General features: G+C 50.7%; 1 protein-coding gene across 2 annotated transcripts in view; it reads right to left on the bottom strand.

Moving 5' to 3' along the window:
- The window catches only part of Ttc34 (tetratricopeptide repeat domain 34), a 29,818-nt gene extending 15,503 nt beyond the window's left edge, over positions 1 to 14,315 (bottom strand). Inside the window, exons 1-2 of one of the 2 annotated variants that reach the window (XM_017320227.2) lie at positions 14,011 to 14,315; positions 12,013 to 12,832 (exon numbers count right to left, since the gene is read on the bottom strand). In XM_017320227.2, the coding sequence (XP_017175716.1) occupies positions 12,013 to 12,787 (775 nt within the window). In that variant the 5' untranslated portion in view covers positions 12,788 to 12,832; positions 14,011 to 14,315. The remainder of the gene's footprint in view (positions 1 to 12,012; positions 12,833 to 14,010) is intronic. The other variant, NM_172878.4, reaches the window with a different exon arrangement.
- Positions 14,316 to 16,612: the final 2,297 nt, after the last annotated feature.

The following is a 16,612-nucleotide window of genomic DNA, read 5'->3' as shown; positions in this document are numbered from 1 at the left end:
GATGTAATGCACTTTTGCCTGCCTGGCTGTCCTGTATGATGTAATGCACTTTTGCCTGCCTGCCTGTCCTGTATGATGATGTAACGCACTTTTGCCTGCCTGGCTGTCCTGTATGATGTAATGCACTTTTGCCTGCCTGCCTGTCCTGTATGATGTAATGCACTTTTGTCTGCCTGGCTGTCCTGTATGAGGTAATGCACTTTTGCCTGCCTGGCTGTCCTGTATGATGTAATGCACTTTTGCCTGCCTGGCTGTCCTGTATGATGTAATGCACTTTTGCCTGCCCGGCTGTCCTGTATGATGTAATGCACTTTTGCCTGCCTGGCTGTCCTGTATGATGTAATGCACTTTTGCCTGCCTGCCTGTCCTGTATGATGATGTAATGCACTTTTGCCTGCCTGGCTGTCCTGTATGATGTAATGCACTTTTGCCTGCCTGGCTGTCCTGTATGATGTAATGCACTTTTGCCTGCCTGGCTGTCCTGTATGATGTAATGCACTTTTGCCTGCCTGGCTGTCCTGTATGATGATGTAATGCACTTTTGCCTGCCTGCCTGTCCTGTATGATGATGTAATGCACTTTTGCCTGCCTGGCTGTCCTGTTTGATGTAATGCACTTTTGCCTGCCTGGCTGTCCTGTATGATGTAACACACTTTTGCCTGCCTGGCTGTCCTGTATGATGTAACGCACTTTTGCCTGCCTGGCTGTCCTGTATGATGTAACGCACTTTTGCCTGCCTGGCTGTCCAGTATGATGTAACGCACTTTTGCCTGCCTGGCTGTCCTGTATGATGTAATGCACTTTTGCCTGCCTGCCTGTCCTGTATGATGATGTAATGCACTTTTGCCTGCCTGGCTGTCCTGTATGATGATGTAATGCACTTTTGCCTGCCTGCCTGTCCTGTATGATGTAACGCACTTTTGCCTGCCTGGCTGTCCTGTATGATGTAATGCACTTTTGCCTGCCTGGCTGTCCTGTATGATGTAATGCACTTTTGCCTGCCTGGCTGTCCTGTATGATGTAACGCACTTTTGCCTGCCTGGCTGTCCTGTATGATGTAATGCACTTTTGCCTGCCTGGCTGTCCGGTATGATGATGTAATGCACTTTTGCCTGCCTGGCTGTCCTGTATGATGTAACGCACTTTTGCCTGCCTGCCTGTCCTGTATGATGTAATGCACTTTTGCCTGCCTGGCTGTCCTGTATGATGTAATGCACTTTTGCCTGCCTGGCTGTCCTGTATGATGTAATGCACTTTTGCCTGCCTGGCTGTCCTGTATGATGTAATGCACTTTTGCCTGCCTGCCTGTCCTGTATGATGATGTAACGCACTTTTGCCTGCCTGGCTGTCCTGTATGATGTAATGCACTTTTGCCTGCCTGCCTGTCCTGTATGATGTAATGCACTTTTGTCTGCCTGGCTGTCCTGTATGATGTAATGCACTTTTGCCTGCCTGGCTGTCCTGTATGATGTAATGCACTTTTGCCTTCCCGGCTGTCCTGTATGATGTAATGCACTTTTGCCTGCCCGGCTGTCCTGTATGATGTAACGCACTTTTGCCTGCCTGGCTGTCCTGTATGATGTAATGCACTTTTGCCTGCCTGCCTGTCCTGTATGATGTAATGCACTTTTGTCTGCCTGGCTGTCCTGTATGATGTAATGCACTTTTGCCTGCCTGGCTGTCCTGTATGATGTAATGCACTTTTGCCTTCCCGGCTGTCCTGTATGATGTAATGCACTTTTGCCTGCCCGGCTGTCCTGTATGATGTAACGCACTTTTGCCTGCCTGGCTGTCCTGTATGATGTAATGCACTTTTGCCTGCCTGCCTGTCCTGTATGATGATGTAATGCACTTTTGCCTGCCTGGCTGTCCTGTATGATGTAATGCACTTTTGCCTGCCTGGCTGTCCTGTAAGATGATGTAATGCACTTTTGCCTGCCTGCCTGTCCTGTATGATGATGTAATGCACTTTTGCCTGCCTGGCTGTCTTGTATGATGTAATGCACTTTTGCCTGCCTGGCTGTCCTGTATGATGATGTAATGCACTTTTGCCTGCCTGCCTGTCCTGTATGATGATGTAATGCACTTTTGCCTGCCTGGCTGTCCTGTATGATGTAATGCACTTTTGCCTGCCTGGCTGTCCTGTATGATGTAATGCACTTTTGCCTGCCTGGCTGTCCTGTATGATGTAACGCACTTTTGCCTGCCTGGCTGTCCTGTATGATGTAACGCACTTTTGCCTGCCTGGCTGTCCTGTATGATGTAACGCACTTTTGCCTGCCTGGCTGTCCTGTATGATGTAACGCACTTTTGCCTGCCTGGCTGTCCTGTATGATGTAACGCACTTTTGCCTGCCTGGCTGTCCTGTATGATGTAACGCACTTTAGCCTGCCTGGCTGTCCTGTATGATGTAATGCACTTTTGCCTGCCTGCCTGTCTTGTATGATGATGTAATGCACTTTTGCCTGCCTGGCTGTCCTGTATGATGATGTAATGCACTTTTGCCTGCCTGGCTGTCCTGTATGATGTAATGCACTTTTGCCTGCCTGGCTGTCCTGTATGATGTAATGCACTTTTGCCTGCCTGGCTGTCCTGTATGATGTAATGCACTTTTGCCTGCCTGGCTGTCCTGTATGATGTAACGCACTTTTGCCTGCCTGGCTGTCCTGTATGATGTAATGCACTTTTGCCTGCCTGGCTGTCCGGTATGATGATGTAATGCACTTTTGCCTGCCTGGCTGTCCTGTATGATGTAACGCACTTTTGCCTGCCTGCCTGTCCTGTATGATGTAATGCACTTTTGCCTGCCTGGCTGTCCTGTATGATGTAATGCACTTTTGCCTGCCTGGCTGTCCTGTATGATGTAATGCACTTTTGCCTGCCTGGCTGTCCTGTATGATGTAATGCACTTTTGCCTGCCTGCCTGTCCTGTATGATGATGTAACGCACTTTTGCCTGCCTGGCTGTCCTGTATGATGTAATGCACTTTTGCCTGCCTGCCTGTCCTGTATGATGTAATGCACTTTTGTCTGCCTGGCTCTCCTGTATGATGTAATGCACTTTTGCCTGCCTGGCTGTCCTGTATGATGTAATGCACTTTTGCCTGCCTGGCTGTCCTGTATGATGTAATGCACTTTTGCCTGCCCGGCTGTCCTGTATGATGTAATGCACTTTTGCCTGCCTGGCTGTCCTGTATGATGTAATGCACTTTTGCCTGCCTGCCTGTCCTGTATGATGATGTAATGCACTTTTGCCTGCCTGGCTGTCCTGTATGATGTAATGCACTTTTGCCTGCCTGGCTGTCCTGTATGATGTAATGCACTTTTGCCTGCCTGGCTGTCCTGTATGATGTAATGCACTTTTGCCTGCCTGGCTGTCCTGTATGATGATGTAATGCACTTTTGCCTGCCTGCCTGTCCTGTATGATGATGTAATGCACTTTTGCCTGCCTGGCTGTCCTGTATGATGTAATGCACTTTTGCCTGCCTGGTTGTCCTGTATGATGATGTAATGCACTTTTGCCTGCCTGCCTGTCCGGTATGATGATGTAATGCACTTTTGCCTGCCTGCCTGTCCTGTATGATGTAATGCACTTTTGCCTGCCTGGCTGTCCTGTATGATGTAATGCACTTTTGCCTGCCTGGCTGTCCTGTATGATGTAATGCACTTTTGCCTGCCTGGCTGTCCTGTATGATGTAATGCACTTTTGCCTGCCTGGCTGTCCTGTATGATGTAATGCACTTTTGCCTGCCTGGCTGTCCTGTATGATGTAACGCACTTTTGCCTGCCTGGTTGTCCTGTATGATGTAACGCACTTTTGCCTGCCTGGCTGTCCTGTATGATGTAACGCACTTTTGCCTGCCTGGCTGTCCTGTATGATGTAACGCACTTTTGCCTGCCTAGCTGTCCTGTATGATGTAATGCACTTTTGCCTGCCTGCCTGTCCTGTATGATGATGTAATGCACTTTTGCCTGCCTGGCTGTCCTGTATGATGATGTAATGCACTTTTGCCTGCCTGGCTGTCCTGTATGATGTAACGCACTTTTGCCTGCCTGGCTGTCCTGTATGATGTAATGCACTTTTGCCTGCCTGGCTGTCCTGTATGATGTAATGCACTTTTGCCTGCCTGGCTGTCCTGTATGATGTAACGCACTTTTGCCTGCCTGGCTGTCCTGTATGATGTAATGCACTTTTGCCTGCCTGGCTGTCCGGTATGATGATGTAATGCACTTTTGCCTGCCTGGCTGTCCTGTATGATGTAACGCACTTTTGCCTGCCTGGCTGTCCTGTATGATGTAACACACTTTTGCCTGCCTGGCTGTCCTGTATGATGTAATGCACTTTTGCCTGCCTGGCTGTCCTGTATGATGTAATGCACTTTTGCCTGCCTGGCTGTCCTGTATGATGTAATGCACTTTTGCCTGCCTGCCTGTCCTGTATGATGATGTAACGCACTTTTGCCTGCCTGGCTGTCCTGTATGATGTAATGCACTTTTGCCTGCCTGGCTGTCCTGTATGATGATGTAATGCACTTTTGCCTGCCTGCCTGTCCTGTATGATGATGTAATGCACTTTTGCCTGCCTGGCTGTCCTGTATGATGTAATGCACTTTTGCCTGCCTGGTTGTCCTGTATGATGATGTAATGCACTTTTGCCTGCCTGCCTGTCCGGTATGATGATGTAATGCACTTTTGCCTGCCTGCCTGTCCTGTATGATGTAATGCACTTTTGCCTGCCTGGCTGTCCTGTATGATGTAATGCACTTTTGCCTGCCTGGCTGTCCTGTATGATGTAATGCACTTTTGCCTGCCTGGCTGTCCTGTATGATGTAATGCACTTTTGCCTGCCTGGCTGTCCTGTATGATGTAATGCACTTTTGCCTGCCTGGCTGTCCTGTATGATGTAACGCACTTTTGCCTGCCTGGTTGTCCTGTATGATGTAACGCACTTTTGCCTGCCTGGCTGTCCTGTATGATGTAACGCACTTTTGCCTGCCTGGCTGTCCTGTATGATGTAACGCACTTTTGCCTGCCTAGCTGTCCTGTATGATGTAATGCACTTTTGCCTGCCTGCCTGTCCTGTATGATGATGTAATGCACTTTTGCCTGCCTGGCTGTCCTGTATGATGATGTAATGCACTTTTGCCTGCCTGGCTGTCCTGTATGATGTAACGCACTTTTGCCTGCCTGGCTGTCCTGTATGATGTAATGCACTTTTGCCTGCCTGGCTGTCCTGTATGATGTAATGCACTTTTGCCTGCCTGGCTGTCCTGTATGATGTAACGCACTTTTGCCTGCCTGGCTGTCCTGTATGATGTAATGCACTTTTGCCTGCCTGGCTGTCCGGTATGATGATGTAATGCACTTTTGCCTGCCTGGCTGTCCTGTATGATGTAACGCACTTTTGCCTGCCTGGCTGTCCTGTATGATGTAACACACTTTTGCCTGCCTGGCTGTCCTGTATGATGTAATGCACTTTTGCCTGCCTGGCTGTCCTGTATGATGTAATGCACTTTTGCCTGCCTGGCTGTCCTGTATGATGTAATGCACTTTTGCCTGCCTGCCTGTCCTGTATGATGATGTAACGCACTTTTGCCTGCCTGGCTGTCCTGTATGATGTAATGCACTTTTGCCTGCCTGCCTGTCCTGTATGATGTAATGCACTTTTGTCTGCCTGGCTGTCCTGTATGATGTAATGCACTTTTGCCTGCCCGGCTGTCCTGTATGATGTAATGCACTTTTGCCTTCCCGGCTGTCCTGTATGATGTAATGCACTTTTGCCTGCCCGGCTGTCCTGTATGATGTAATGCACTTTTGCCTGCCTGGCTGTCCTGTATGATGTAATGCACTTTTGCCTGCCTGCCTGTCCTGTATGATGATGTAATGCACTTTTGCCTGCCTGGCTGTCCTGTATGATGTAATGCACTTTTGCCTGCCTGGCTGTCCTGTATGATGTAATGCACTTTTGCCTGCCTGGCTGTCCTGTATGATGTAATGCACTTTTGCCTGCCTGGCTGTCCTGTATGATGATGTAATGCACTTTTGCCTGCCTGCCTGTCCTGTATGATGATGTAATGCACTTTTGCCTGCCTGGCTGTCCTGTATGATGTAATGCACTTTTGCCTGCCTGGCTGTCCTGTATGATGATGTAATGCACTTTTGCCTGCCTGCCTGTCCTGTATGATGATGTAATGCACTTTTGCCTGCCTGGCTGTCCTGTATGATGTAATGCACTTTTGCCTGCCTGGCTGTCCTGTATGATGTAATGCACTTTTGCCTGCCTGGCTGTCCTGTATGATGTAATGCACTTTTGCCTGCATGGCTGTCCTGTATGATGTAATGCACTTTTGCCTGCCTGGCTGTCCTGTATGATGTAACGCACTTTTGCCTGCCTGGCTGTCCTGTATGATGTAACGCACTTTTGCCTGCCTGGCTGTCCTGTATGATGTAACGCACTTTTGCCTGCCTGGCTGTCCTGTATGATGTAACGCACTTTTGCCTGCCTGGCTGTCCTGTATGATGTAACGCACTTTTGCCTGCCTGGCTGTCCTGTATGATGTAATGCACTTTTGCCTGCCTGCCTGTCCTTTATGATGATGTAATGCACTTTTGCCTGCCTGGCTGTCCTGTATGATGATGTAATGCACTTTTGCCTGCCTGGCTGTCCTGTATGATGTAACGCACTTTTGCCTGCCTGGCTGTCCTGTATGATGTAATGCACTTTTGCCTGCCTGGCTGTCCTGTATGATGTAATGCACTTTTGCCTGCCTGCCTGTCCTGTATGATGTAATGCACTTTTGCCTGCCTGGCTGTCCTGTATGATGTAATGCACTTTTGCCTGCCTGGCTGTCCGGTATGATGATGTAATGCACTTTTGCCTGCCTGGCTGTCCTGTATGATGTAACGCACTTTTGCCTGCCTGCCTGTCCTGTATGATGTAATGCACTTTTGCCTGCCTGGCTGTCCTGTATGATGTAATGCACTTTTGCCTGCCTGGCTGTCCTGTATGATGTAATGCACTTTTGCCTGCCTGCCTGTCCTGTATGATGATGTAACGCACTTTTGCCTGCCTGGCTGTCCTGTATGATGTAATGCACTTTTGCCTGCCTGCCTGTCCTGTATGATGTAATGCACTTTTGTCTGCCTGGCTGTCCTGTATGATGTAATGCACTTTTGCCTGCCTGGCTGTCCTGTATGATGTAATGCACTTTTGCCTGCCTGGCTGTCCTGTATGATGTAATGCACTTTTGCCTGCCCGGCTGTCCTGTATGATGTAATGCACTTTTGCCTGCCTGGCTGTCCTGTATGATGTAATGCACTTTTGCCTGCCTGCCTGTCCTGTATGATGATGTAATGCACTTTTGCCTGCCTGGCTGTCCTGTATGATGTAATGCACTTTTGCCTGCCTGGCTGTCCTGTATGATGTAATGCACTTTTGCCTGCCTGGCTGTCCTGTATGATGTAATGCACTTTTGCCTGCCTGGCTGTCCTGTATGATGATGTAATGCACTTTTGCCTTCCTGCCTGTCTTGTATGATGATGTAATGCACTTTTGCCTGCCTGGCTGTCCTGTATGATGTAATGCACTTTTGCCTGCCTGGCTGTCCTGTATGATGTAATGCACTTTTGCCTGCCTGGCTGTCCTGTATGATGTAATGCACTTTTGCCTGCCTGGCTGTCCTGTATGATGTAACGCACTTTTGCCTGCCTGGCTGTCCTGTATGATGTAACGCACTTTTGCCTGCCTGGCTGTCCTGTATGATGTAACGCACTTTTGCCTGCCTGGCTGTCCTGTATGATGTAACGCACTTTTGCCTGCCTGGCTGTCCTGTATGATGTAACGCACTTTAGCCTGCCTGGCTGTCCTGTATGATGTAATGCACTTTTGCCTGCCTGCCTGTCCTGTATGATGATGTAATGCACTTTTGCCTGCCTGGCTGTCCTGTATGATGATGTAATGCACTTTTGCCTGCCTGGCTGTCCTGTATGATGTAATGCACTTTTGCCTGCCTGGCTGTCCTGTATGATGTAATGCACTTTTGCCTGCCTGGCTGTCCTGTATGATGTAATGCACTTTTGCCTGCCTGGCTGTCCTGTATGATGTAACGCACTTTTGCCTGCCTGGCTGTCCTGTATGATGTAATGCACTTTTGCCTGCCTGGCTGTCCGGTATGATGATGTAATGCACTTTTGCCTGCCTGGCTGTCCTGTATGATGTAACGCACTTTTGCCTGCCTGCCTGTCCTGTATGATGTAATGCACTTTTGCCTGCCTGGCTGTCCTGTATGATGTAATGCACTTTTGCCTGCCTGGCTGTCCTGTATGATGTAATGCACTTTTGCCTGCCTGGCTGTCCTGTATGATGTAATGCACTTTTGCCTGCCTGCCTGTCCTGTATGATGATGTAACGCACTTTTGCCTGCCTGGCTGTCCTGTATGATGTAATGCACTTTTGCCTGCCTGCCTGTCCTGTATGATGTAATGCACTTTTGTCTGCCTGGCTCTCCTGTATGATGTAATGCACTTTTGCCTGCCTGGCTGTCCTGTATGATGTAATGCACTTTTGCCTGCCTGGCTGTCCTGTATGATGTAATGCACTTTTGCCTGCCCGGCTGTCCTGTATGATGTAATGCACTTTTGCCTGCCTGGCTGTCCTGTATGATGTAATGCACTTTTGCCTGCCTGCCTGTCCTGTATGATGATGTAATGCACTTTTGCCTGCCTGGCTGTCCTGTATGATGTAATGCACTTTTGCCTGCCTGGCTGTCCTGTATGATGTAATGCACTTTTGCCTGCCTGGCTGTCCTGTATGATGTAATGCACTTTTGCCTGCCTGGCTGTCCTGTATGATGATGTAATGCACTTTTGCCTGCCTGCCTGTCCTGTATGATGATGTAATGCACTTTTGCCTGCCTGGCTGTCCTGTATGATGTAATGCACTTTTGCCTGCCTGGCTGTCCTGTATGATGATGTAATGCACTTTTGCCTGCCTGCCTGTCCTGTATGATGATGTAATGCACTTTTGCCTGCCTGGCTGTCCTGTATGATGTAATGCACTTTTGCCTGCCTGGCTGTCCTGTATGATGTAATGCACTTTTGCCTGCCTGGCTGTCCTGTATGATGTAATGCACTTTTGCCTGCATGGCTGTCCTGTATGATGTAATGCACTTTTGCCTGCCTGGCTGTCCTGTATGATGTAACGCACTTTTGCCTGCCTGGCTGTCCTGTATGATGTAACGCACTTTTGCCTGCCTGGCTGTCCTGTATGATGTAACGCACTTTTGCCTGCCTGGCTGTCCTGTATGATGTAACGCACTTTTGCCTGCCTGGCTGTCCTGTATGATGTAACGCACTTTTGCCTGCCTGGCTGTCCTGTATGATGTAATGCACTTTTGCCTGCCTGCCTGTCCTTTATGATGATGTAATGCACTTTTGCCTGCCTGGCTGTCCTGTATGATGATGTAATGCACTTTTGCCTGCCTGGCTGTCCTGTATGATGTAACGCACTTTTGCCTGCCTGGCTGTCCTGTATGATGTAATGCACTTTTGCCTGCCTGGCTGTCCTGTATGATGTAATGCACTTTTGCCTGCCTGCCTGTCCTGTATGATGTAATGCACTTTTGCCTGCCTGGCTGTCCTGTATGATGTAATGCACTTTTGCCTGCCTGGCTGTCCGGTATGATGACGTAATGCACTTTTGCCTGCCTGGCTGTCCTGTATGATGTAACGCACTTTTGCCTGCCTGCCTGTCCTGTATGATGTAATGCACTTTTGCCTGCCTGGCTGTCCTGTATGATGTAATGCACTTTTGCCTGCCTGGCTGTCCTGTATGATGTAATGCACTTTTGCCTGCCTGCCTGTCCTGTATGATGATGTAACGCACTTTTGCCTGCCTGGCTGTCCTGTATGATGTAATGCACTTTTGCCTGCCTGCCTGTCCTGTATGATGTAATGCACTTTTGTCTGCCTGGCTGTCCTGTATGATGTAATGCACTTTTGCCTGCCTGGCTGTCCTGTATGATGTAATGCACTTTTGCCTGCCTGGCTGTCCTGTATGATGTAATGCACTTTTGCCTGCCCGGCTGTCCTGTATGATGTAATGCACTTTTGCCTGCCTGGCTGTCCTGTATGATGTAATGCACTTTTGCCTGCCTGCCTGTCCTGTATGATGATGTAATGCACTTTTGCCTGCCTGGCTGTCCTGTATGATGTAATGCACTTTTGCCTGCCTGGCTGTCCTGTATGATGTAATGCACTTTTGCCTGCCTGGCTGTCCTGTATGATGTAATGCACTTTTGCCTGCCTGGCTGTCCTGTATGATGATGTAATGCACTTCTGCCTGCCTGCCTGTCCTGTATGATGATGTAATGCACTTTTGCCTGCCTGGCTGTCCTGTATGATGTAATGCACTTTTGCCTGCCTGGCTGTCCTGTATGATGATGTAATGCACTTTTGCCTGCCTGCCTGTCCTGTATGATGATGTAATGCACTTTTGCCTGCCTGGCTGTCCTGTATGATGTAATGCACTTTTGCCTGCCTGGCTGTCCTGTATGATGTAATGCACTTTTGCCTGCCTGGCTGTCCTATATGATGTAATGCACTTTTGCCTGCCTGGCTGTCCTGTATGATGTAATGCACTTTTGCCTGCCTGGCTGTCCTGTATGATGTAATGCACTTTTGCCTGCCTGGCTGTCCTGTATGATGATGTAATGCACTTTTGCCTTCCTGCCTGTCTTGTATGATGATGTAATGCACTTTTGCCTGCCTGGCTGTCCTGTATGATGTAATGCACTTTTGCCTGCCTGGCTGTCCTGTATGATGATGTAATGCACTTTTGCCTGCCTACTGTCCTATATGATGTAATGCACTTTTGCCTGCCTGGCTGTCCTGTATGATGATGTAATGCACTTTTGCCTGCCTGATGTATCAGAGTCAAGACCTGGGACTTTCCAGTTCTCTCCAGCTGATTCCTCCTTTTACCTTGCTGGTGTCCAGGTCCCTGGGAACCCTGCCACTCAACAGATACTTTGTCTCTCTTACCACAACTCAACAAAGGAGCTTTGTGTACTGGCCCCTTGGTGCCCTGTGAGACCCTCTGGACAGCTGACCACAGACTGAAGTCCACAAAACCCGGCAAACAGAAAGGAACCTTCTCTTTATGGTTATCTTAGGTGTTTTGCTATTGTAAGAGGAAGCAGGTAGCACTGGGTTACTGCCCCAGCCAACCCCTCTGCAGTCAAGTCTTCAAGGCTAACTCTTTAAATCACTCGCCGTCCTCCGTTAGTTAACTATGTCCACAGTCCTGCTACAAATGATTCAGTGGGCTCTCACACTGCAACGCTTCCTCCCAGGTAAAGGCCATGGTCTCCTGGTGAGAGTACAAGGACCCTTGATAGATGGCTCCAGTCTGGACCATCCCTCCAGCTTCCCAGCCTCCTCTTTGTTTCTTAGCCTCCCAACCTTTCCAGCTCCTGTCCTGTTCCTCCAGTCTCTGCTTTCCCACTCCCTCAGTCTCCCCCCAGGCCTTCTAGGTCCCAGCAGGTCTAGCCCCCTTCTGGCTCCCGATTCACAGTCCATACATGACAGCGGAAGAAACACGCTCACATCAGTTTGAAAACGCTCTTGTGGTTTTAAGAGTAAGATCCAGACACTTCCAGGCCCTGGCCTGGGGCCACCTCTTTCCCTTCAACTACCGTGACTATTTGGTGGCAAGGACATTTCAAGCTTTCTTCCCAAGGGCATTGGTATATGGTTTCTTATGCGTGGACTCTGAAAAACCACCTATCCTGGGAAGCCTTCCCTGACTGACAGCCAGATTTGCGCCTTGCATTTAGTAGGGCAAGACTTTTGTTTGCTCTGTCTTTTCACTGTGGTGTCCCCAGCTCCGCCCCAGCTCCGCCCCAGCCCCGCCCCAACCCTAGTCCCAGACCTAGCTCTGGTCCCACCATAGGCAGGTTTTAGCTGTGGCTGGAGTGGCTGTTGGAGAATGTGACTTGTGAGTCACTCTCCTACCTTGGGGTCTACTCCCTGTTGAGTCAGGCTGAAGGTCCCGGCTACATGCCGCCCTGCAATCCTCAAACCGGCCTCTGCGAAGCAGAGCTTCCGGTGACATGGCACCCATCCAGCTGCCTCTGGGATCCAGGGCCTCCAGTAGTCCCCGGCAGTTGGTCTCTTGCTGGCTGGCACTGGTTTTCGGGTGTCCTGAGAGGTAGTTCTGGAGGCTGCCAAGCAACCTGGGGAGGTAGGGCTGCTGGTGGCTACGAATGAAGGCCACTGTCCGGGCTGCGCTGGAGGCAAAGTTCTGAAGATAGGCAGCTATGCCCTCTCTGGCCTGGTCCACAGACAGAACCCAGGCCAGGGCACGTGTCAGCTGAAGCTCCAGGGCCTGCTTGGAGTGTGCATCCAGCAGAGTGTTACAGCGCTGCACCACTTCCACATGACGTCCTTGGGCCAGCAGGCCAGCCAAAAGGTACAGGACAGTGGCAGGGTGATCCGGGCAAATGGCACCGAGGAAGGCAGAGGCCAGTGGCCCAGTCAGGGAGACCACCGTCATGCCATCCCAGTGGATAGCAGGGATTTGGCTGTCCCCACAACACCAGGACTCCAGGGTGGCCACCACAGGTGCCCCTGGCGACTCAGCCAGGAGAGCCCGTACATGCCGCACGGCTGAAGGCGCATGGCAGCTGAAGGCGGCCAGATAGAAGGCTGTGGCTAAGGGAAGCTCCTCCAGGGCCAGGTGCTTGTCCCCCTCCTGGCAGAGGCAGGCCACGAGCTCCTGAGCTGACATCACGGTCTCAGTCCCCACTGGCTCATGTTCGGTCTTCCTGGGTACCTGCAGGAAGGGAATTGAAGTTAGTGTCTGAGTTGTCACGTTCAGCTTGAGCATGGCCCCGGAGTCCTCAGAATCTGTGCAGACCCTGCTGTGTGGAACCTGAGACCTGGCCACTGAAGAGATATTAGTGGCACTCTCTCAGCAGGCAGTCTCCATAGCTGGGCGTGGGCTCTGCTAGAACCTGTTGGGTTTCAAGTTACTTTTCTCTTGAGCCTTGGTTTCCTTCCCTGTCGAGTGGGATGGGACCCCGCCTACTCAGGTCAGCCTAAGAGGGTTTTGGTGTTCAAGTTGGGGGGTGGGGGGAGAACTGAATGCTTAAGAGATCAGGGGTCAGGGCAGGCTCTAGAACACCTGGCTCCATCTACCTCCAGGAAAAAAGTGTCTCAGAACTCCAACCCAGCACTACACCCCCACCTGCTCATGCCTGGGTGATGCAGGCTGAGGGTTAAGGTCAAGAAGTGCCTGCCAGGTCTGGAGCAGGGTGGAGAGCACTACCAGACAACCTATGGTGGGGAGCACTACCAGACAACCCATGGTGGGGAGCACTACCAGACAACCCATGGTGGGGAGCACAACCAGACCACCCACACTGGAGAGCACTACCAGACAACCCATGATGGGGAGCACTACCAGACAACCCATGGTGGAGAGCACTACCAGACAACCCATGGTGGGGAGCACTACCAGACAACCCATGGTGGGGAGCACTACCAGACAACCCACACTGGAGAGCACTACCAGACAACCCACACTGGAGAGCACTACCAGACAACCCATGGTGGGGAGCACTACCAGACAACCCATGGTGGGGAGCACTACCAGACAACCCATGGTGGGGAGCACAACCAGACAACCCATGGTGGGGAGCACTACCAGACAACCCACACTGGAGAGCACTGCCAGACAACCCATGTTGGGGAGCACAACCAGACAACCCATGGTGGGGAGCACTACCAGATAACCTATGGTGGGGAGCACTACCAGACCACCCACACTGGAGAGCACTACCAGACAACCCATGGTGGGGAGCACAAACAACCCATAATCAGCTCAGAGAAAGACTCTAGAACAAGTCTGTCTTCTAACCCTGCCATCTGACCCCAGGTTAACTACTCTTGGCCCCAACAAGTCCTCCGTGACAGACACATATACACATGCAATACCCTGCTCACACTCACAAGCCGAACCAGCCAGGTCTGGACATGGGAAGGCTCTGGACATGGGAAGGTTCTGATGACTCAAATTCCTTATTAGGCCCCAGGTTGGGGGTGGTGGGTGAAGCTGCTGGTCATCCCCAGGGGCTCTGGGCCTTTAGAGACACAGGCCCAACACAGTAGACACAGAACAGGCAAGGCCAGTTTCCAGGGAGAGTGTCAACATCCCAAAGCTGCCTGGCTGCTCAGCTATGCCCTCTAGTGGCCAGACCTGCTCAGGCAGTGGGGAGGGCAAGGGAAGGAGGCAAGGTTTCGCTGGGCTTCATGGGGCAGCCTTGGAGGAGAGAATCTAAGTCTCGGAGGAGGGAGGCTCAGGAGTGTACAGTGCCTGGGTTTTGGGTGAACTGTCCCATGCTTTGTGCTAGCCCCTGCCCCACAGTTTCAGTCTTTGTCTCTGAGTCCCAGAACTCAACCTTGGACAGGGTGATGATTCTTCACCCCATACCACGCCTGGTCTCGCTCCCCTTCCTGCAGCCCCTGTCCACGCTGCGGGTCCTATGGTCTTCTAATTTGCCCCAAGTCCTTGGCCCCACTGGGCAAGTAGGCTAGGATCTAGTTCTGTGCTCACAGCCTGTTTCCTGGGTTGCCCTGGCTCTACCAGCCCTTTGATGAGGATGGCTAGGTCTAGACTGAGGAGGGGGCATACGGTTCAGTTTTAGAAGGAGGAAGTAGAGGCTGTGGCCTGAGAATCAGTCCATGCTTTGTCAGCTGCCCTACAGGGCATGCTGGGTAATCAGCTTCATATGACTGCAGAGGGGTCTGCTTTGGGCGGCCCCTCCCAACTCGCCTCACCAAAGTGTACAGGTATGGGTGAGCACTGGCTCCTCTGGGGGCCCTGGGGACTGGATACAAGGCTGCTGGGGGTGGGTGGGATAGCTTCCAGGGATACAGTCTGCACACACCCCTCTATGGAGCTGTGATATAGAGAGCCTGGGTCTGAGGGAGCAAGGTGGGTGCAGCCAGCAAGGCTCGATTTCCTGTACAGCCCACCTTCGCTTCAGCTCCTTGACATTCACAAAGGCACAAAACTTGCAGTCGGCAGTGGTGAGGGCTTATTAAGAAATTTCCTATTATGTTACTTTGATTACTTTCATTTTAATTACCCTAATTAGGCGAGCTCTGTAATGGAGTGGGCTGTCCTGTGGGGCTGTTGGAAGGGCCTGGGGCACAGAGGGGCACTGACTATGGCAATTACATTAGCCCTGATATGTCCCCTGTGCCCTGCCTGGGTGTATGGAGCCTGAGGGGATGCAGGCACTGGCCAGATGGCCCATCTCCTGGTTAGGATTGGGCTGTGACTGTAACTCCCATTTGAGAGCAGCATGCCTGGGTGCTGGAACCCACCTGTCCACGCTGTGTCTTCTATATTGTGTTTACACCTCTGATACTGTGGTAAACAAATCCAGACTGCTGGAGTTGAGTAGGGAGTCCAAGTTTCAGAATCCGGACATGGGAACCAATCGCAAGGCTTTAGTCTCTCTGGTCCAAAGGATTTCTGCTGTGACTGACTCGAATCTAGTTAGTGGTGACCAGAATTTCAGCCCTGTTCACTACATAGGACCCATGAGTTACCCTAGACACCCTGCTTTGTTGGGGATCTAGGATGTCTGAGCAGGAGTCAGCCCTGCTCCATAGTGACATCCCTTAAACAACCCATGAGAATAGTTCTGACCATCTGACCACTCCTCTGTGGTGATAGGTTTGTATCTGAGGCTGTGCCTGGCCTCATGGGAACAGGGGCAGAGTCACTGTAGCTCCCAATGTAGCTTTCTGCATACAGTGTTTAAGCAGGCCCTTGGGATGCCCTTCATTGGAAAGAGCACTGGGCTAGTGACCAGGGTCTTCTCAGATGAGCAGGGAACAGGGCAGACGTTGCGAAAACTCCGAATCAAACCTTGTTGGGTGTGGGTCTGATAATTGTGAGTTGCTGTTCTGGGACAGTACTCACAGGGCCTGTAGGGAGCTCTTTCTCAGCTCTCCAGAGGAAGAGTGGGAGTGGCTGTTCCCATGAAAAGGTCTTTATGGATCCTCTTCCCAGATCCCCAGTGTCCCCCCCAAGAGGGCTGCATTAGAAAGATCTGTTGTGGGTTGGTGAGATGGCTCAGTGGGTAAGAGCACCCGACTGCTCTTCCAAAGGTCCGGAGTTCAAATCCCAGGAACCACGTGGTGGCTCACAACCATCTGTAACAAGATCTGACGCCCTCTTCTGGAGTGTCTGAAGACAGCTACAGTGTACTTACATATAATAAATAAATAAATCTTTTAAGAAAGAAAGAAAGAAAGAAAGAAAGAAAGAAAGAAAGAAAGAAAGAAAGAAAGAAAGGAAGAAAGAAAGAAAGAAAGAAAGGAAGAAAGAAAGAAAGAGATCTGTTGCATCTTTCCAGAATTCATTTGTGTCGCCCATGCAGTGGGTAGTGGTCACCCTTTCCTGCAAAGTGCCCCTCAGATACTGATGTGTCCCTGGTGACTAGCTTTAACCCCAGGGGCTGGGAAAATGGTCCCCCTTCCTGGTGAGGACCTGAGCCCTCCTGACCCTGAAAGCTGGTAGTGGTGCTGGATACAGGGT

Source organism: Mus musculus, chromosome 4 (assembly GCF_000001635.26).
Source record: "Mus musculus strain C57BL/6J chromosome 4, GRCm38.p6 C57BL/6J".
Lineage (NCBI taxonomy): Eukaryota > Metazoa > Chordata > Mammalia > Rodentia > Muridae > Mus > Mus musculus.
Note: the sequence above shows the minus strand (reverse complement) of the source record. Positions and strands in the feature narration are given on the sequence as shown.